Raw genomic sequence first — 22,522 nt, 5'->3', positions numbered from 1 at the left:
GTTTTATTCTGAAGTGATACAGAACCGGTTATTCACACTTAACATGCATTTGTAGATATGAGCTGGCTCTCTCAATTTCTTTGTTGTTTAGTTCACAGTCTGAAAGCATCAATCTAATCCCTACTAAATCTTTAAAATGTTGGAAACTTGGAAGGTCCTAATATAGCTGAAGATTTTGAGTCATGAATTCAAGTACAAACAGGATACCTGTCTTCTACCAAGGTGAAATTAGTACTGATTGACCCTTTTTTGCAACAGTTGTCTTGAAGAAGTAGCTGCCATAATGATGTTTTCATTGGAGCATTTGGGAGGGAGGAGTTTTTGGTCAGCCTTGTCAGAGAGATAAGTACCACAAGTACCTTGTGTCCGATGCTGTACTTTATATTAATGCAATCATTAACCCAAAGACTTTTTTTTTCACTTTTAAACTGATTTTTAAAGGACAGTTCTCAACACCCTGAAGCACTAAATAAAGACGTACGACTTGTAAGAATCGCCTGCACAACCGTGATTCCCAGAGCGTTGCCTGGGAATCTCTTGCCATCTGCTGGAAACCTGCGGATGTACAGCCCTGAAAAGAATTAACAAGAGTGCCTGGAAATAATGGAGAATGTTCAGAAAGCAACACTCAGAATGCTCATAACTTTTAGTCAAAAAAGATAGTTCAAGAAGGATGAAACATCAGACTCCCAGGTTGCATTAGTTGGACTACCATCATTAGATTATTTAATAAATAACATCTTTGCTGCTACAGTAATCTGTGGCATGACTGGATGCTGTGGTTGAATGTAGAATTTCAGAAATTAAATATTTGAAAAAAAACCCCAAAACCCCTTTTTAGCTTTCTCTTTCTCAAACAGATCACTTCAGATCACTGCTCTTAAGACTAAAAGATCTGATATGAAAAGATTCTAATGGTGATTTTTAAAATAACTAAAATTTTAGATATCTCATTTACACCTGGAATTAAAGTAAATTACCTGTAGGAGGCTGTCAGCTCTTCAAATCTAGATGTAGTAGACAGAAATATTGCAACTTTTACGTTAAGGATGGCTTGGTAGTCAAAAGTCAATGCCTGCCATCTGGAAAATAAAGGGGCGAAAAAAGGTCATGAATACACTCAAGATTTACAACTTGTTGTGTTTCAAACCAGTTACAACTTTGTCAGCTAATGCACAGAGCAAAGCCAAGATCCCCTCCAAAAACTGCCATCTGCCTAGAAGTGGGAAGCATCTACTGAGAAATTCAACTGTTTAAACAGTCTTGTAATGTAAGAAAATACAAACCATCCCAAAACAAGACTTCTAAAACAACAGCACTGATACTAAGTGAATAACTATAAAATATCTCTGTGAGATGTAAAAATATTATGATGGTTGAGATTTTTTTTCATCAAGCGCTGAAAATATACCTTAGCTTATCTCCTTGGTAAGTTGTGCTAGAATAAAAAACAGCAATAACCCACACAAAACTTCAGATCACAGTTCTGAAAACCTTTTATCTCCCAATCCAACAGCTCAAGGAGATGAAGCATTTAATTGATGTGACATGGAGATCAAAGTCTACCTGGACCTAAAAGAATTATGTTTGTAGACCAACCTTACATAATGTTCTCCATTTTAAGCAGAGAAATTTGAAACACATGAAGATTTAAGGGCCCACTTTGAAACCAAATTGAGAGTTCAATAAGATAAAATTAGCAGTGGACACACAAATAATTTAATTAAAGGCTGATAAATGAAGCCATTGGGTGCATTTCCTTGGTGTCAGAGAAAACATCTTGACTGATGGGAATACATTTTCCCATTTTACTGCTAATTAAACTAGTGCCAACTATTATTTATTTGTATTTTGGAAGATTGTAGAAACACCGGAAGATGTCTCAGAGCTACACTGCTGCAAACTGTCCAACACAGAAACCCCAAAAGCCCCAAAAAGGTGATGAGAAAGCGCTAAACATTACTGAAAAAACTTGATGTAGGTGTAGATGGAATAGCAGGAGACTAAGGACTGATTATTTTTTTCCATTTCAAAATACAAATTGTGACCACTCAACTCCAGGTAGTAAAAAAAAAAAAAAAAAAAAAAAAATCGAACATTTGTGTCTCCCTGTTTTGGTTTATTTTTCAAATGTGGTAAGTTATGTTGCCCAGTGGTGGATATAAATACATCAAGAAAAAGTCCCAAAGCAACACCTTTTGCTTGGATAGCTTATTTGCTTAGGAAAGTTTTAAAATACACATGGAAACCAACTGTTTGGGCAGGATGAGCAGCATTTCCGCTAGACGACTCAAGTTCACCATCCCAGCTTTATGTGAAGAAAACACAGGACATCCTGATTCAGTCACAGAGGATTCACAGTTTGGAAGCAAAATATCACAGCATCATTAGGGAAAAACATCCAAACCCAACTTTACAAAGTGAAGGGCATTAACCATGTCACAGGTTGCCTGTTGTGGAACTCTGGTTGCTCCACCACTAATATATTGTTTTTCTCTCTGGTCTGGCGAGTCTGATATTATTCCCTCTTTATTATCTCAGCTGTGGTTTTCCTGCTTTAGCCACTTTGAGTGGCCCCTCCCCGGACTGGACGCTGGATTGACACTCACGGGACATCACTGCTGGGGCTTCCTGCTGAAATTTCCTGGAAAGCAGCTCTGGCATCTCTGGGGGGAGGCAGACAGGGCCAGTCCCCTCACACCAGTCCCCTCACACCTGTCCCCTGTCCCCCAGCACTGTCTTCTATCCCTCACAACTGTCCTCACTTACATGTCTCCCTAGTCCTCGGCACCTGCCCCCTCAGCACTGTCCCCCTCACCTGTCCCCTACGCACAGTCCCCTCACACCAGTCCCCTGTCCGCTTACACCTGTTCCCTCAGCACTGTCCCCTCAGCAGACCCCTGTCCTCTCACACATGCCCCGCTCCCTCAGCCGCCGCCCCCCGCAGCGCCGCGCTCCCATTGGCTGCAGGTGTTCCCCACCGCCCCCCCCCGCCCACTCTGGTTGGCCAGGACGCTCCGGCTCCCCAGGTAACGGTTCCCGCGCTGCGATTGGCGGCGGGGGGGCGGAACCCGGGCGGGGATTGGCCCCCCATTGGCTGCGCCTCCCGCCCTCAGGCCGCCATGTTGCCGCGGGCGCGGGGCACTGAGCCTGGACAGTGGCTGAGGGGCGCCGGGGGCACCTGGGGTGGGACTTGAGGGGGCACCTGAGGGACACCGCGGCTCCTCCTGCCGGCCGCCGCCGCTGCTGCTCTCCGCCGGGGTACCGCCGGCAACGAGGCAAAGTCCGCTTCGAAACTTCCTTGCGGGACTTTGAGCAACTTGAGGCCGCGGAGTTGTAGCCGACCACGGCTCAGGGGGCGGCCCCTGCTCGCGGCGGGGCCCTGCTGTGTGGGGTGCGACCACCGCGGTCGGAGCAGGTAGGAGTCCGGAAGCTCACTGTGGGGAGGCTGGGCAGAGCTCGCTCCGTCGGGAGAAGTGCCGGCGCCACCTCGTCCCGAGCGACGGTGTCGCGTCCCGGCCGCTCCCCGCAGGCCGGGGCTGAGGGGGGACCCCGGGTGGGTGGGAGGGGCCGCGTGTTCCCCTGAGCCCCGCGGGAGGTTCGGGTTGAGAGTTCGGGAGTCTCCGCTCCCCCGGTACCTGTGGCCTGGCTTGCCCGGACAGCGGGGTTAGGGAAGTGTCTGGATACACGCATTCATGTGTGAGGTGGTAATTTAGAATAAACAGGATGTTTGTCAGGCTCCAGTCATAAAGTTATGCTAATTGCCCCTCAGAGTTCCTCTGCTGCTTCTCTTGGGTAAATTTGTAACTGATAGTTATTGGCTACAGTGTTTTATTTACAGAAAAGCTATTTTTAATTACTTGATTCTTTGGGTGAAAAAAGTAAGATGCTGTGTTGATGAATAAGTAGAAACTTTTGTGGAGTTATTTCAGCCAGGAGAGAGCTGTTGGATGACTTTTTAAGAAAACATCCTCAAATGCTTAGGATATTTCTGTAAAGCTAAATCGGACAGGGTATTTTTAACCAATCTTACTGAATTTCTGTGCAGGTCAAGGGTCTTACACATTTTCCTTTTGATTTTTTTGCTGTTCTATGTAAAGCTATTTGTATTTCTAAAATTTGACACAACTTGTTTAGCAGTGTGTGTATATTCATCAGTATTCTGGTTTTTTTATCCATGCAGCTGGATTGAGAATCATCTGGAGGAGAAATACATTTCACGTGAAGCTTTTCACTTCAAAATCTATTATCTATCTTAAATCAACTTATTTTTGCATACTTATAATTTTATATAGCTGCTAAATACAGACCATGCCTAGCAGAATGGGCTCCAAAATTGACCTGAACAAAGATTTCATCAGAGTAAAAACACACTACAGTGGGTAAGTCAGTGTGTCCTTTCCTCTGTGTTGTGACCTGTCTATTTTTGAAGCATATTGAGCAGGAGTTTGTGGTCTGACCTAGTGATAGAGTAACCAGGGCTTTGGTGGATTTGTAATTAATATCACATCAGGCAGATAAACTTCTGAGCTATTAAAATACCAGTCACACTCCTGCAATGTGCTGATCAAGAAGAAAAGTTAATTTAGTCTTGTCTCAGAACGGGAGAAAATGTGCATAACTGACAAACCCACAGTTATTGTGAGTTGATGGGTTATTGATTCCCACAGTCACAGCCAGGTCTAGATCCATCTTCTGTATCCAGATGCAGTTATTACATTTTATCCTGTCTATAATCAGCATGTTATGGTCCTTTATGACTTCACTCAGTTGTCAGTGTAAACAGGAAGGTTTTATTGCAGCAACATGAAATTTGAGTTTTCAGGGATGTTTGATCTAATTGGTTTGCTGCCACTCTGAGGACCTTGTAAAATAATGCTTTAGTCTCTCGTGTCTTCCTTCAAGGCCTGAGTTTAAGGCATTTGAGAAGTTAAATATTTGGCCCAAGTAGATCCTTAAACTTGGTTGGAAGTATTTAGACTGAACTTGTTGGCATTTAATACTTGACTTGAGTGATCTTTTCTGATGTTTTACTGTTAAGTAAGTAAATGTGTCTACTGCTGTGCATGTTCTTATATTATGGTGTAGAAAAAGGCTGTTTTGCCTTAAATGTGATGTAGTTATGCAAGTCACTTCACAAATTTTGTTGAAAACAAAATGTTTTCTTTTTAAACGTACCTGTTCATCTGTGCCATGTAGTTTGAAGTCCTGAATTTAGAGTTCTAGAGCAATTAAATTAATGAGGTAATGCAACGGGAGGGCTGCCTCAGGTCTGTAAGGGAAGGCACTACAAACATCAGTAGAACTGTGTGTAAATAATTTGTGGTGGCTTGCTGGCAGGTAGTGTTGATATAAGGAGTGTGTCTGTGGAACTTGTGTGCAGAACTGGGGGAGGTGGTAATAATTGTGTCAATGTTAGAAGTCAAGTAATTATTATTACCATGTTTTACAATAAACTATGTAGTCTTTCCTGCAACACTACATTCAGTCTTTTGCATTAGCTGTGAAGTCTGTAGAAGTTACAAACAAGAGTTCCAAGCTCTGTGAATTTTGTTTTTGTTCTGCTGATCAAATTATGTGAAGTCAAACTCTTTCTGGCATTATAGCCTCTACAACTGATCACCTCAGTATCTCCATTGCAGTACTGCATTCAGCTTTTGAACAAGCTTGACAGACTGCAGGAAATCATCAAGGGCATCTTCAGAATTAGAGACTAACTTATTCAAGTAGCTGCTAAAGTTAAAATAATAGTACAGATGCCATATTGAAATCGTTGTTAGAAATCTGAGCATGAGGAAGTTTGAAATATGAATGTTGAGTGTATCTCTGGAGGCCGAGTATCTCGGGTATTCCTGTTTCTGGGTGTGACAGAGTTCCTAACATAGCACACTAGAAATCACTGCCAGAAGAGATTACAAAATTAAAACTAAGTAACTGCAGTGATAAACTAAGAATTACACAGGTTGCCTCTCTAGTTTATACCTGGTTGCTTGAAATCACTGAAACAGAGCAGTGGTGCAGTCTGGTTTGCTGTGTATTATCTTGTCTCTAAGATGTGACATGTTTGATCTGTCACTGGAATTATTTCTCTTGCTGTAACTGCTCAGACAGAACTTACAGGTCATTAGCTCTTCATATTACTGTGTAGTGTCCAGTTTCAAATATTTTTTTTTAAACTGTCCTGTGGGATTATGTAGTGTGAAATAAGGAATGGTTTTCACTTCCCTGTGCCCTGATTGCCTGATGTGGCTGTAGAGATGTCAAGATTAAATAAGTAAGTCTCAAAGGAACATGGACATCATGGATATGAAGTTCATTAATTTACTTATAGAATGAGATCTTTATAATAATTTTAACAATTCAAGGCTCATTAGTGGTTGCCAGCTTTATTTGGAGTTTATAGTGCGTAGTAGTGTTATCTTACAGTGTATTTTCAGTTTCTGAATGTTATGTAGATACTTATGAAAGTGTGGTTGTCCACGGTTACCACACATCTACAGCTGCTTGATTTCATGAGTGGCACGTGGTGGCAGTGCTTTAAATAATGAGCTGCATTTGTTGGTGACCTTGTCTTTGGGCAAGGCATTGTACCAGCCCTCAAACATTGCTGTGAGAACCAGTTTGGTCTCTTACTTTCATAAATGCATAAAACATGACTTCTTTGACCGGGGAATGTTCTTAAACTCAACCTCACCTGACAGTTCTCAGTGTTATGGGTGATACAGATTTACAGGTTGGCAGTGGCATATGTATTTCTTTTGCTGTTGCTGTTGTGAAGAATTACTAAGTTGCTGTTCTTTGAGAGCTCTACAAAGTATAGATTAAAGATACACTTGAAAAGGTAGCAGTGCTTTTAATCTGAATTTGAAGCAGTATAGTTTTTTAAGATTGTTTTAGAGCTTTGCTGATCATAATTTTTCTTAGCAAAGGCAAAATGGTGAGTTATTAATGAATATAATTTAAAATGTAAGTTGTGGCGTTTAAGTTTCTTATTTCAGTGTAGTACTGTTCAACTGCTGGCTGAAAGACACAAGTAGGCAGAATATGTTGTATAACATTTTTTCTAAAATGACTTGTCACACAGTATGGAAATAAAAAAATTATCTCATTCATGTTGGACAACTTCTGATATATTTCCTATATTAAACTAAGAGGGGAAAGAATTACACATGTCAGTAGCCATTAACTACAAAACAGTGTCCTAATTGTCGTCTGGAAGGTTTTGAAGGCAGTGAAATGATAGAAGTTCATCTCCTGTTTCTTTTTGCATTTGTTTATTAATTGATTTCCCAGACTTAGTTATTTGAAATATAAAAAATATTTACTATTTTTAAAATAGTAGAGAGTCTTGTTTTTATCATCAGACTTTGTTTTGCATAATCTTTTTTCCTGTCTTCAGTATATGACCTGCTTTGACTGGACTTGTGAACTTCCATTATATCAGAAGTTACTGTCGCAAATTCCTGAGATAATGTATAGTTTACATAGAGAGTTCAGTATTGGGTTCACGTTCTCTAAACACTACAAAGGTAGAGTGAAAGATGCAGAATTTGAGTAAGATTTTATCTGAATTTTCCTGTAATTACAACTTTTGAGGATTCACCTAGTCAAAGCTTCATCTCAAACAATATAGTGGATGTGAGGAAAAGCCTACAGTTTAAAAGGATTTTACAGTAATTGACATTTTATTTATCTCCTGATGGAAGAAGCACCTGGATTACAAAAAAAATATTACAAAAACTTCTGGTGTGTTTTTAACAACACTTCAAACGCTGATAATTATAATAAAGGAGCTTGGCTCACCCGAGTAAACATGCATTAAAGACGGGTAATTAACACATTTATTTCTTCCATACTGGAGTATTTTTAATTTAAGCACTGTGAGGTGTAATCGTGCTGGCATAGTGGGAGCGTTTTATGTGAGGATTGCTCATTCTGTATGATTCTGCAGCTTGGTGTCCATGGACGGAACTGTTGAAATATGCAAGTATTTTCTGATAAAATGTTTTCATCTTCTGCAGGGACATCCTTATAACAAATTTGGATGCATCCATGAGCTATGCTGAACTCTGTGATGAAGTGCATGAGATGTGTAACTTGCAACAAGAACAGCCAATTACCCTCAAGTGGATTGATGATGAAGGTACTGGTCTGAAATATTTCTCAGGGTTTGTGGGTCACTGTGGTACAGAGAAGGGGCATTGAGGAACTTGTATAAACAAATATCATAATGTGGAGTTTTTTTGTTTCTAAATGCCTAACTACAGAATCCTGTCACAGAGCAGGGAGCTTAGAGAAATGAGACGCAAGACATCAGGGTTGATTGCAGTAGCACTCAAATTCACTTCTACAGAAGCACCTTGTCAAAGCCAGGGCCTGCAGAACTAGAACTGAATACAGAAAGGTGGAAAGATACCAAACAGGTTTGGCTGATACTTGTAGTGGTGTGTTTTGTTTTGTTTTTTTAATAGCTCTCTTAGCTGATAGTGCTGTTTGAGTGAATGGAATTTCAAAGTTCTGACCTTGGAAGGAGGTAGCTGGTAGTCAAAGATGACTCAGCCCTTTTTATGACACCAAGAAGTAGTATTAATACCTCTAAATTTTACTCTATATCTTTTGAATATCAAGAAGGGCAAAGGCAACTGTACCAACCTCAGTTTAATAGTGGTATAATAAAAAGTAACCTGATCAGAAGGACATGGAAGATAATTACATTGCCTGTACTTAGCTGTTTGAACTGCACGCCTGCTAATAAAGGAAGATTATTGCAGGGAAGAGGAAAACTCCCTGAGTTTTGAGTTGGAGGATTCTAAGACATGAGTCCTGTTAAGTGTTTATTGGTTGGGCTCTCTGTTGCATTGGCTTTTTGAAGCTTACTTAAATTAAAATGAAATTAGTCTTTGTTCTAGTATTTTCCTCTAGTCTTGGTTAAATACATACCTGTACAACCTTTTTCTGGTTCCTGGGTTTGAGTTGTTGAGTTTCAGCCAATCTGCTGTGTTGGCTGTCCTCGATCCTCCTGGGTTTTGTGAGTTATCATATTTCTGCATACAAGTGTTTTCACTTATTGCCACATGGAATTTAAGTTCATTTGACTGAAACAAACAGATGTTCTCTTTGAACTAACTAATAGCAAACAATTGCCGATGGCATAATGAATAAACAAAACCTACCAAGAGATGAAGAAAATAGATTGGGCTTGTATGGTGTTTCTTTGTTTTTGACAAGGTCCAAAAGGTTTGAACTGTGAAGAGCTCACTCATGATAAAATCCTGTAAACATATAAGGAATATGGATTGTTGATTTGCAGTACAAGAAATTATTTTGTCTTTCATGTTGTATTATTTCTGCATTTATAGATCATCAAACAGCAGTGGCCTTCAAAGAGAGGTAGCTGGGCCCTGGATTCATCATTTTACAAAATAAGAATGTTTTTTAAAAATTAGAAATTAAGGTTTAGTATGTGGCTTGACACTGGTGTCATCACTTAGCCTAGCTATCATAAGGTCACCTGTCACCCAAGGTGTGCTGCAGGAAGGTGGTTGTTCCACAAAGAGACGGGTTCAGAGTGACACACTTGCTTCTTTGCTTGCTCTCAGTGCATTGTGACATACTGTACTTTATGTGTGTCTGGTTAAGTAGATTTATGGATTAATTATCCAGTTTTAACAAAAATAACCCTCCCAAGGTAATGCTAATAATGTGACCACAAGCAGACAACAAGAAAATGGGGGGGCTCTTCAGGCATATTTGTTCACTTTTGTATATTTGGTTATCCTGTAGGATAGTTCTGTCTACTCAATTTTGATAAAATTTTAAGGAATAATTGTGTTGTTCCATTTGATCAAAATGCCAGCTTAATATTAAGTGATTAAAAGAAAGGCAATACTTGAAGCTGGTACATTTTTTACTAACTGAAATTCTCCACTGAATTCTTCAGGGGTAAATTTGCCTGTGTGTTGTTTTTTTTGTTAGGTGACCCCTGTACCATCTCATCTCAGATGGAGCTGGAGGAAGCCTTCCGTTTGTATTGTCAGAACAGAGACGAAGGGCTGATTATTCATGGCAAGTATTGCACAGTTCAGGATCCCCTGTGTGTCTGATAATCCCAGCAGCTGCTTAAGTGGGAGGTTGGAGTGACTCCCTTGCCTGTCAAGTATCCTTCTTTGTGTAGCTGCTGTCCTGGAGTTCGATGCTGAGGAAGGAAGGAAGTGGAGCTCAAAGCTGAAACTGTGCAGGAGGCTTTGAGTTCAGCACTGCACAGATTTGTTCATGCTTTATTCCAGTATAAGCTCCTGCCAGTCTGGAACCAAATTTTGATTGCATCATTTCTCATGCAGAATTATTTAAAGGCTTCCAAAAACTGTCTGTGTGTAAATCTATCCAAGAATCAAGGGAAAACTACTACTGAGAATCTTTTACCTTAAAAATCTAATGTTTTTGTTTTAGTTTTCCCAAGTACTCCAGAGAAACCAGGCATGCCTTGTCCAGGAGAAGATCGTGAGTACTAAAATGTTATTAAATTCTAGCTAAATTTTTTTTCTGTTACATGGAAAAGAAATACATTAAAATATTTTCATAATTAGTGCTACATATGTGTGCATCTGTTTTGTTTTCTTAAAAAAATGTAAAATGTTTTACATTTTGTCAACAGAGAAATTGCATAAATCGTTGTATCAGTGCTGATTTTTGTGGTTCAGACATTCAGAGGAGGAGACAACAGGATTTTTGATGCCTATTGGAACGTAGGCCTTTGCTTTTTTGTGGTTCTTTTGATTTTTTTTAACTTTCAGGTGAAAGAAATTATGTACTGAAGAGGGAGATACAGCCATTTTAATAGAAAGGTTATTAGTCTCTATAAAAATAATCCTGTGTGAGGTAGATAAAATTCCAGAGGAAGGACACATAATTGATATGGTTTACCTGTATTTCAATAGCCTGAACTGCACAGGGATAAAAGGATTAAATAGCTGTATAGTCAGTTCTCATTACAGAGGGATGGCATCAGGACTTTAGTTCATATCTTGGTAAATGTTAAGGAAGGGAATGGGGATAATTGGGTGCCAGAGGTACCAGATGATGCTTAGCTGCTCACAGGAGTATAAAGAAAAGCTGACTGAAGAATTTGAAGAACTTTTGCTCTTCTCTTTGAGAAATATAAGAGGAGATAACATTAATTGCTGATAAGAGCAAGTACTAGGAGAAAAGTACTTGGTTGATCAGGATTTACATTGACAGACTGGCTAAAGATGAGTAGTGCAGTGGTAATAGCTGTGAATACTATTTTTAAACAGAGAAATAATGCTAATAATTGCACTCTTGAGAACTTCTATGAAGATGGAGAGAGGTGAAATAAATACCAAAAAGTTAGAGTTCAAAAATTATTTTCTACATTTAAACTACAGTAGATGAAAGGTTGACTGTAAAAGCCAGGTAAGTTTTCATGTTGACTAGGTTATAGAAATTGTCTTCTGGAAAGGAACAAAGAAAGTAAATGTACAATGTTAATTTCTCTAATTTGCTGAACAAAGACAACAGATAAAGCGTCTTCTACTGTGATTAGAAGAGTTAAAGAAATTATCCCTGAGAGACCTAATTTAATGAACCCATTAAAGGTGTAGATATTCTAGTAGGAAAGTTTTTTGTGTTAATTTGTTAGAAGTTTTAGTTCTCTCAAGCCACGAGATGAACTGCAGAAAGCACAGCTGAGTGTGGCTCAGCTGACCTGATTATTGTGTCTGTAGGGTATTTCTCCTTGTATAGTTTTACAGGTCACATTGAATCACACATTATTTAAAAAGCCTGTTTAGTTGGATGTACTTGATAAGGGATCTCTGATCAGGTTTCTCATGTTTTCATGAGTTAATTTGATGCACATTACTTCTTTGCCTCTGTGGGGCCTGCATAGAAATTAGGCCCTGTGGCCTAGGTATAACTGTTTTTTGCAACAGACCTATTTAGCATAGACTAATACATTCAGTATTGTTGCTTGTTAGCCAAAGGCCCACAATAAACATCTTCATTGTACTTGGACTGTATGGAAATGTTACTGTATTGGTGATACAGTTTAATTAAGGGACTGTTTATTTTGTCAGGACTGAAACACTGTCTTTGCCTCAGAAAATATTCATCATATCTGCAATTCTTATTTTGTGTCTTTATTGCTGTAGTTATGTTCATAGGAAATCCTTTTAAAAGTGGGGATATTATATCATATATGTATATGTTTTCTGGAACATCACGTTTACACTATAAAGGAGTTTAGGAGTTTGCCTTGGTTTTTTTCCAGAAACAAACAGTGAAGTAGTTGGTCTATCCAAAATAAACTTCTACTTAAATTAGCAGTTCTAAGTGTGGGTTGCTAGTTTGTTACAGAACTACAGACAATTTGAAATTGAGTTTTTAAATAAAACTATTCAATTGTGAAATAATTACATTTCCAATCTGTTGCTCAGATGTGTCCATCTTAGGTCACAGAGTGTCTCTTTCCAATAGTTTGTGATCTTCTGAAGTGCAAATCTGTATTTCTCTAGGATTGTAGGGTTTTTTCTTTCCAGCTCCTTCAGAACAATAATCCTTTGGAAGAAGTGTGCAGGAATACAGACTGGAGGGTTTACATTTATGTTGAAATTTAATAATAGAGTTGCTACCTATCCTCACCTTTGTTAAACTGATATGGTTTTGAGATTGTACCAGTCAGCAAAACTTGAAATAAAAGCCTGTAATCCATTAATGAAATAAACCACATGATTAATATTTCACTTCCATTTGTATGACTTAATGAAAGTTATTTCTGTGCTTGAAGAACCTCTGCTCTTATATTGATGTGGTGCTGTCTGTGAGACAGAATTTGCAGTCTCCAGCATCTGCATTTGTATTGTCTCTGTATTCCTTTGCTCCTGAATTTCTGTGCTTTTTGTTGGACCCAGCCCCAGCTCCCAGTGTAAGTGCACAGCTGTGGTTACAAGCAGCCCCTTTCCCTGAGCTAACTGTGCTGGCAGTGCTGCTGTGAGGTGACAGTGAAGCTGAAACATCTCCCATCCCTTCCCAGACACTGAATGTGACCTCTCCCAGGCATTTCCAGCATCTGCTGGAGCCTTGGGTGCTTGATCAGTGTTTCCTGAAAAAGATGGCAGACTTTTAGACCAGTCTTGCATTTCCCTTTTACTTTTTCAGTAGATGAGCTGTTCTTTCAGAATTAAATAAACAAGGTTGTTTCAGAGGCTTTTGGTGAGTTCTCTCCTGTGCCCCGAGGTGCCAGCACTCCTGACAGTGCGTGTCCCAGCAGCTGATTGGCAGCTTTATAGCTTAGTTATTGGAGTCTCAGCTTATTTATCCTGACAGATCTTGATCTGATTTATCACTCTTAGTGCTGCAATGCATTGTGTAACACAGCACATCCAGCTGAACAATTCCCATCGATTTATAGGGCTTCCCTAACAGAATTGCTGGGTTTATCAGAGAAATACTTGTTTTGGTGACATCAGCTCCTTGACATCCATGCCATGTTTTAGTTGTGCCTCAGCTGCTAGCTACAGCCTCTCAAGGGAGCCAGTACCACCCGTGCCTGGATACATGAGGCAGAGATGTGAAAGGGAGAGACAGGGTAACCAGTCTTCCATTAAATATTTGCTCTTAATGTTTGAGCTGATCCTGCCTATTGTCCATGGTGTCTAATGGTATTCACACGGCGGTATCCGTGGAATAAAGGGAAAATGTTTCATTTCATACCTACTACATTGTAAATTACATGCTGAAGAGGCTAAAGAATAAAACCCAGTGAGTAATGCATGCTTTTTCTGTAGATTTTATGTCATCGTTGTGGTTGCTGTTGTTAGCGGCAGGCACTGATGCGGGCTGTGTGTACGTGTGCTGCAGGAGAGAACTCAGCATTTTGGTTATGGTACAGTCGCTGTGCCTGCCACCCTCCCTTGCAGCCATGGATTGTTACAAATGCAGAGATTCCTGCTGCCTCTGTGTGTAGGGATGTGGCTGAGAGACCTCCTGGAAATGCTGATAAAATTGCATTGAAAGGACTCCTGGGGAATGTATTTTAGGAGGAAAGGAACAGAAGAGTGAGTGATGCTGCTGCTGCTAATATTGGACATTAATGACAGAAATGTATCCCAAAAACCCTGACGGTATGTTCTCAGGGCCTGTTTATTGTAGGTTTGCTGATGTAAAGGCTAACCATTTAGGAGCATAATTTTCTGAGGCCTTATTGTTGAATTCTGCTTAGTGGATTGTCATAGATGACTGTTTTTTAATTGTGAAATACTTGTTTTGAATGAAGGGTTACTTAGTTTCTAATATTGTCAGAACTAACTGTGCTAGTTCACTTCTGCTTAACAGATAGATCTGTGTATTTAATATTCAAATTCATCTTGGGTTTGGATAGCTATTATTTGCTGTTGGCTTCATTAAATAGAAGAATGCAGAATAGTAAACCTTTAAATTAATTAACAGAAGAGAATGAATATGTTTTTAGTGTTTTAGTACTTACGAGATTAGTGTGATAGTTTTTATTTTCTAATATTTCTGGCTGATTTTTCTACCTTTTTTTTTTTTTTTTTCTGTAATGATTACACTGTTGTGCATGTCTCCTATGCTCTTTGTTTATCTGCTCAGCATTTTAGTGTTAGGTGTTTGGACTTCATTTTCCCCCCAAGCCATCTTTCTTGAAAATTTCTTCATAGGCTTAAGTAAAGGTATCTTAGTAACCTAATTATTGTTGTGGGCTTTTTGTTTTAGGTATAGATATTTGATTTTGCCTCATGTCCTGCCTGATACAGTGAAATAGCTTTAAAATGGTTCTTGCTGGAGTAGTGTGGCCTGTAAATATTTTTCTAGCTCATAAGGCAGGTTTCTCCCTTCATTTGTTGCTGTATTGGCAGCAGTGATTAGGTTATTCAGAGCACGTGAACCAATTTAATCCCCCAATGAAGAAAAGCACTATTGCCACCGTAGAGACTGTTCTGAAGACATAGATTGGATTCCACTGGATAATTAGGCAATCTTGAAACAGCTAGTAACCCTCTCTTGGATTTTAGTAATTGAACTAGGGGGAGGGAGGGACTGTACTTCTTTAATGTAAGATATTTTTGCTTAGGATTTGAAAATAGCTGTGTCATAGTTTCTCAAGAGTACCTGAAATCTCTTCCTCTGTCTTAACTGTACCATGCTTGTGTCATATATGACATATTTGAAAAAGAGACAGATTTTGAGACAGCATAAGTTACTGAGAACAGAATTGTAGTTAAAGGTCTGGTTTATAATGTCATAATCATTTCATGATTTTTTAATTCTAAATAATGTCAGCACTTTTCTTAACTGTGAAACATCCAATGAATAATAAAGGGCTGGACCACCCTTTTTTTAATTCAGGCATAAAATTATGAAGCAAAAGTCTGATTGTGGGATTTGAGATCTGCCCTTAATTAAAGGTACTGGGTGTCTTAGCAGATGTTTGTGTTCCAATTTATAAACTATAGACTAAAATGACAATGGCCTAAGGAATGTGTGGGCTGGTTTTTAAGGTGTCACAAAAGATCTCTGTTCTTTATTCCATTTCCCCTCTCCTATTACTCAGAATGTAGTATATTAAATGCAGAAAGGATGTCACCTGGTTTCAGAAAGCTTCTCTTTGATGTAATGTCTAGTTCCTCTCCCTGTGTTATGTCTCATACCTTCTCATAAGCTGGTAAATCCACTCTTGATATTCAGACACTTGGGTAACTAAATGGGAAAGGAGGTGATGAAGCTTTTCAGTTTTGCTGGAATCAGTGAACTTTCGTGGGCCTGCTAAACCTGAGTTAGGTCTGTGTGTTTCAGTAGCTTGGAAGAGCTGTTTAGTATGTAACTTCCTCATTTATACAACTAAGGTTAATTATATATTATTATACTTGGGTTCTGTGTAATACTTTCAGAAATTAGTTGTTTTATTCAAGTTATGATTTTTAACATTGAACTGAGCCACAGAATTCACAGCAGAGGCCTGCAGGGCAAATGTATGGGCCCTTCAACATTGATCTCCTGTATTTTGGAGTTGCTGTGAGAAACCAGATTATGTGTGAGATTTCAGTGCTGCTCATTTGGAGTGGAGAGCACCAGGAGCAAACCTTGGGAGGTTCTGGTAGCAGTTGTATCCTCTGAGAGCTTGCAGTAGTGCAAGTCTGGGTGGCAAATAAAGCAAAAAGCAGCAAACTTGAGGCTTGCTGACAGGGTGTCTCCCAGGAGAGGCACAGGAGAGCCCTGATCACTGTCAGGGAGAGAAGAGTGAGCAGACTGTACAGTTCATCCTAAAACCACATGGGGAAGGAGCTGCCTTGGGGAGTGGAAAAAGGAAAAACTGATCTTCTCAATTGACCAGAAAGTGCCTCATTTGTAACTCGAGTTTCATTGCTATTTCTTCTGCATCTGTTAGGGCTTGTCCTTGAATTGTTAGCTGGTGACATGTTACAAAGGAAACCAGAAACTATTTGAAGGCAGTACTCCAGGATTTTAGTATGACCTTTATTTTTACAATTAATTACTACTACAAATAATGCTATTGTATGCTTCTTCCAATAATTTAGGTTCTCATCTAGTGCTCTTCAGTAAAGCAGTGCAGGTGCTCTGTGACCGGCACAAGACTCCCTGTTCTTTACTTTGCCAACTCTGATGAAAAGTTACCTAACTTTAATTTCAGTTTCATTCCAGGCACATGTTCTTTGGTAAGCTTTTGGTAGTTCTGTGATCAGCTTCATATGCAGTACTGCTTTGCAATACAAGTAAAATTGTCCAGGTAACTCTGAAATGAGGGGGAAATAAGTGTATGGGACAGGCCACTACCAGTGGAATGTTTCAATACAAGGAGACAAGAGTAAGACTTCAACTTAGAAGAAGTCAATTGATCAAATATGCTAAAATTAATTTTAAAATCACATTTGGGACAGAATAAGATAAATTAGTTAACTGTTTTCCAAAGGACAAGAAGTGGGGAAATGGGACACTTAGAACAAAATCTTATAAAATGTTTTCTCAGGGATTTGTCACTAGTTAGCTTTTTGTTTTTCCTTTGATCTTTACAATAGACATGTCATAATTTGCTTTTTAAGATGAAAAAATAAGACAAGGCGAAAACTAGATCTGATCAAGTTTTAACTGATGACACGTGAATGGTGTGGATTCAATTCATTCTGATCAGTCACGAGAACTGGACTTCTTCCCCCTTTCAGTTACCCATAGATTTGAATTACATGTGCTCAAAGGATGAAAATTTTCTTGAAAATGTGTGCTGTCAGGTCTAGGGTAAGACTCCCAGCAAGTCTTAAATAATCCAGGCTGCTGCTGAGATACAGCAGACCCAAATTCCTGCACCAAACTTCATTAGGTTGCTCCTCACTTTTTTGGTTGCTTTCTTCAGTGATTCCAGGATATATAAAAGACAGAGACTTTCTGTTATCTGGCTTTTATTTATAACAAAGTTTTGCTTCATGGATGTACCAAGACACAGAGTTTTTTTTTAAGAACAAAACAGTGGCCTGAAAGTGGATACAGATGCCACAGATTGCTTAAATATTCAGAACTTCATTTTGTTGTACTTCAGTCCTAACTTAACTAAATTCAATAATTTAAATAAGTACTGGCTCAATACTCTTTCAGCTTGATCAAACATTTTAATGCAGTTCCTAAATGATGCTAATAGAACATTCAATTCACTTTTCATTGTAGTAAATATTTTAATGAAAGTGATGAAGATTTTTATTTTAGGAGAATTAATGATGCAATCATCAGAAGAAACCTTTGGACATACTATTTACCATGCAATGCAAGTTTGGTTTTGGGATTCATGTGACCACTGACTTTGTAACCAGGGGAGTCAACTGCACATCATGAAAGAGTATGAACTGAAAATTGCTTAGAGGGCCCAGTTAGAGAAGGGAAAATATGAACCTGTTTTCCTTTCCTAAACAAAAATGTTAATCGCCTTCAGAAGTGTGGATCCACCACCAGTTGTCTTCTAGCCCTTTTCATAACATTCTTTCAAATTGGAGCAGCAAATAAAGCAGCATTTTATCCTGTGTTTGGGACAGCCTTGCAAAGGGCAGAACTGTCACCACAAGATGCTGAGGAGGGAAGGACATCAGCAGGTTGTGGTCACTGATGTGCCCAGAGATGCTCAGAACCAGGACATGGTCACTGCTGGGGCAGTAGCCACTGACTGGACTTAGTGATGATTTCCTGAGTAGCACTTGGTATATTTTGTTATTTTCAAGTACATCTGATAAATTGCACATAAAATCACAGGCTTGTGAGTCAGAGACTCACTCCAAATGAGCAGTAGTGCTCTTGTATTTGTGGCATTGTCTTTGGAGGTGTGACTTTGTAACCTTGCAGTGCCACGGAGCCATTTTAGCAGCAGGATTTGAAGGTGATCATCCAAGAGCTCAGGCATGAGGGAGCACTGGGGGTGTGTGCAGTGCAGGTGGGACTCAACTGCCCCTTCTAAGGCACTGGGGAAGGATGTTCATCCAGCTGTGCTGGGTAAATGCTGCTGCTCTGTGGGACATTTGTTTCCTGATAGGTTCTCCACTGATCCTACACTTCCTTGATCATTGTTGCTGTCTTAACTGTGCTTTTCCTTCACAGAGGTTGATCTAACTTTGTAGTTGATTTTAGTGTCTGTTGGAGAAAAAAAGGATGGGGAGATGGTTTCCCAAGTGCTAATAAGCCTTAAATTTAATTTTAAAAAGCTATTTTCTGGCCATTTAATATTTTGCAATATCTGCAAGAGGTCAAAGCACTTAATACCTCCATATTGTTAGGGATACTCTCTTCATTTTCCAGCTTCAATTGTAAATAGCAACTTATTCATAATAAAAAGAAGAGCCAGTTAACATCCAATATATGTCTTAAATTTGCTTTCTGAAGCATGTAAATTGTTTAAATGTAACTATTTGTAGGAAATTAAAAAACAGATGTCAAGCAATGTACTATCAAAGTGTACTTTGTAATTTAGTGCCCCAAAAAATATGTTCTATCTTTAGATGTAATTTCTTGATCAAGTCCAGTCTATCTGAAATGACAATATCAATTTCCCCCTTGTAATTCATGAGTTGGTTTTGAAAGAATGCTCACTTGTGTGGTCAGCACAACATTAAAAGAACAAAACAAAAACTGGGCATTCTGGTAGTGTCCAGCTGGCAGGCTGGATAATTGGCCTGTAAATAAGTTGTATTAATCTCTGAGAAGTGATTTGCAGCTATAGCAAATTACCTTTGTGCTCAGGAGAGGAGCAGATTTCATTAGAGCTGGATCACATAAAAGCCAGCTTTGGAATTGCATTTGGAAATCCGAATAAAGAGGGAATAATTTTTGTGGCCATCTTACTGCCCTTCATTGGTGTAAACCAACTGTGTTGTCATTTGGAAAGCAACTGTGCCTCCTTCTATTTTCCCCTGCTTTTCCAAGTTACATTTTTCAAGGCAAAGTTCTCATCCTTTTTGTGAAGTTCTGCAGACCTCATTATGGAATTGAGGAGTATCTTCTGTAGATAAGTTCATTTTAATTAACACTAAACAGTAGACATTGCTTGTCCATTTATATCCACAGTAAAATTTTATTTGCGTGTTCATGCTTTTCCTTATTTTAGAATATTTTTCTACAATATCTTTTAAAAGATGAGGAAAGAAGCCCAAACCCAGTCCTAGGAAATGTAATTTCAAATCTATTTGTGGGGTTTCCTGTGTATCACTGTTAGTGATGTAGTTGCACAGTTTGACAACAGAGGGAAGAATTGCAGAGCAGCAATAGCCAGTTGTTCCTCACTGCTCTTTAGGTAGAGGCAGCTGATTAATTTTATTCTGAGTGTTTTTATTTCCCTTGTACTCTTACTTTGAAAATGCCTGTGTTTTTTTCTTTCAATTTTCCAGTCTTGGAAGTAGATATTGTATTTAAGATACGTATTTGTGTTCCCCAATTAAAAATTGTTATCCCTGCTAAGAGCTTAAAATATATTTGATTTTTTTTTTTCTCTAAACCTTTTCAGATACAAGATTAGGGTTTGAAGGATTTTTTTTGTTGTTAGGTAATGTCTTGTGTTTAATGCTAATCATCAAGAAAAGATGACTTTGTTTTATTAGGGGTTTATCATCTCCTTCAGCCTGCAAGCAGCCAGCTTGAGCTCCTTAAAGAGTTAACTGATGTGTCCTGTGAAATAAATGAAAAAACAGCCCTTCTCATTAAGCTCAGTAATTAAATAGTCAAACTTTTGTGGTGGCATTCCTCTTTCTAGGTAGCTGAGATCAACCCTGTATAAACTTGGTTTAGTCCTTGGTTACTAGGAATGACGGAATCCATTCCTTGTTTTAGTCTGAAGTGTTCTAGAAACATGTCCCTGAAAATGTTGTTTGGGTTCATTTTGCCATGTGAAAGGGATGAGATGCAAAGTCAGATGAGAGCTTTGTTCACACAACACTGACAAGAAATTGTTTCTTAATTTCAAAGTGTGCAGTTACTGCCATTTTATTAATCTGATTATTGTTCAAGGTGGTTTCTTTGATCTGGTAGAGCTCTATTTGGGACTTGTAGCTGATAATGCTTCAAAGTAAAGATGATCTTGGAAACTCAAACTGCTTTTTATAGCCTGGCATTATCCTTGGGGGTTTTTCTGGGAAGGATGTCCCCTTTCATAAGGTTCCTGCCTGCTCAGTTTTCCAGGAGTTGAGGTCCCTGACAACACAACTGTGTGGTGCATCAGCCACTTGTCCCAGTTTTGGATCCTCAGTGAACAAGAGTGTTTTACTCTGTCAGATAAATTTAATCTTATGGTGTAGTAATAATAGAACATGTGCTATAAAGGTATGTCTTGCAGGGATCACTGTTTTCTCATTTTTTTACCTTGGCCCCTTTTGGAGCCAGGGAATACAGATTGATTTACCTTAGCCCCTGCACTGAACCACGACAGTCCTAGGGCTAAATTGTAGGGATTCCTACTTTTTAAAGCTAGTCTATATTAAGTTCAGGTTTTGTTAGACTGTTGCCTCACAAGTACATGATATAAACCCCTGCCTTTGATTTAATATTTATCATTAATTAGGGAGGTGACTTGCTCCTCTATTTACAGATTTCATCAGTGCAAGCTGCTCGTTAGCTTATCATTCACTTAATATTCCTAATGTCAGTGATAAGCTAATGTTCAGATCACAGATGTATTGCATTGCTTCCATATGGTGCTTTGTCTAATGAATTAATTAACTATTTTGGAAAAAAAAAATCCTTGTGGAGATTTTGGTGAAAAGTCACCCTAGAAATGGTGGGAGGGTTTTCCATTGGTGTTTGTGCATATTTTAGTTAAAAACTTTGCAGTCATTTTGCTAGGTTCTCATTTTAATTTTCTTTGCACTTGAGAAAAGTTTGCTTTAAAGTTGGTATGTGGCAGTTTTGAAGAGTTGTTTGGGTCAAATGGCCATATTTAGTCTGCATCTCTGTTCCAGTAGCTGTATGTTTGCCACTTTTGGTGTGCAGTCTTTTAGCTACTTTGAGAAGCTGGTTGGTTTTTCCAAATCGTTAACAATTAGTTTAATAGTGCAGTATCTGTTTCAAATGCTTGCACAGTAAACATTTGCACATGCAAATAGAGTAGGTATGAATGTTTGGGCATTTGGCACTGTAGATATGTGGAATCACACAAACTTCAGTACTTCCTTTGGAAGGACAAAAATAGACGATCTAAAATCAGACCTAGTATTGCAGCCAGTGTTCACACATTGAGTGTCAGTAGCCTGTGAATTTTGGCTTGCTCAATATAATGTTAAAATAATTTTTTGACAAAGAAACTTTTTTACTACTTGCATTATTATTTGACACAGAAAATGTCTCTGTGCTTTTCTATTAAAAAAAAAGTCTTTGTCTATGATGAAGCGTGAATGTTTGAAACTTGAAAGTAACGTTAAAGATGAAAATGTAAGATGCTTTTGCATTAATTCCTGAGGATTATATATGTACAGCCTGCTTCATTCTGACAGAGTATCAATTATAAATCAAGTATATCAGACTTTATGGTCCCTCTACCCCACAATGGCTGTGGGAAGCTGCTGACCCTGGTGGTGTGCAGGGCTTGCTGTGTCACCCTTACATCTAAGAGCAGCTCTAAAAGGGACCCCAGTGGCACAACACTTAATATTAAATATGAAACTCTCTAATTAACCATTCACACAGAAACTGTTCATCCACGTGTAAATAGCAACAACAAAAGTAACTTGGAGTAGATGTTGTGTTTGGCTTAAACAGATTAAAAGATTTCATCTTATGTTTAGAATATATTAAAAATAATTGTGGACCTGCACTTGACCTGCCTGAACAAAAGAAATATTTTGGGTAATGTTTACTGCCAAGGTAACGTTTGAAGTCAAATAATGCAGACTTATAACATGTTTCATGTTGCATGTGTGAGGTGTTATCAGTACCAAACATGTCTCACACTATCAGTACCAGGCATCCTTTGTGCCAGTCCATGGAAGGTGCCAGGGTGAGAGCAGCA

At 38.8% G+C, this 22,522-nt stretch overlaps 1 protein-coding gene across 3 annotated transcripts in view; it reads left to right on the top strand.

The window, feature by feature from the left end:
- The first annotated feature begins 3,183 nt into the window (after positions 1 to 3,183).
- The window catches only part of PRKCZ (protein kinase C zeta), a 38,345-nt gene continuing 19,006 nt past the window's right edge, over positions 3,184 to 22,522 (top strand). The window contains exons 1-5 of one of the 3 annotated variants that reach the window (XM_005528365.3): positions 3,184 to 3,418; positions 4,184 to 4,382; positions 8,022 to 8,143; positions 9,976 to 10,065; positions 10,450 to 10,500. In XM_005528365.3, coding sequence (XP_005528422.1) covers positions 4,312 to 4,382; positions 8,022 to 8,143; positions 9,976 to 10,065; positions 10,450 to 10,500 — 334 coding nt within the window. In that variant the 5' untranslated portion in view covers positions 3,184 to 3,418; positions 4,184 to 4,311. Of the gene's footprint in view, positions 3,419 to 4,183; positions 4,383 to 8,021; positions 8,144 to 9,975; positions 10,066 to 10,449; positions 10,501 to 13,567; positions 13,780 to 14,065; positions 14,142 to 22,522 lie in introns of those variants that run through there. The other 2 variants (XM_088066462.1, XM_088066461.1) reach the window with 2 other exon arrangements.

This window comes from Pseudopodoces humilis, chromosome 24 (genome assembly GCF_049639895.1).
Source record: "Pseudopodoces humilis isolate 2021_Gansu_Grassland_sample_001 chromosome 24, ASM4963989v1, whole genome shotgun sequence".
NCBI lineage: Eukaryota > Metazoa > Chordata > Aves > Passeriformes > Paridae > Pseudopodoces > Pseudopodoces humilis.
This window is presented reverse-complemented; position numbering and strand designations above follow the sequence as displayed.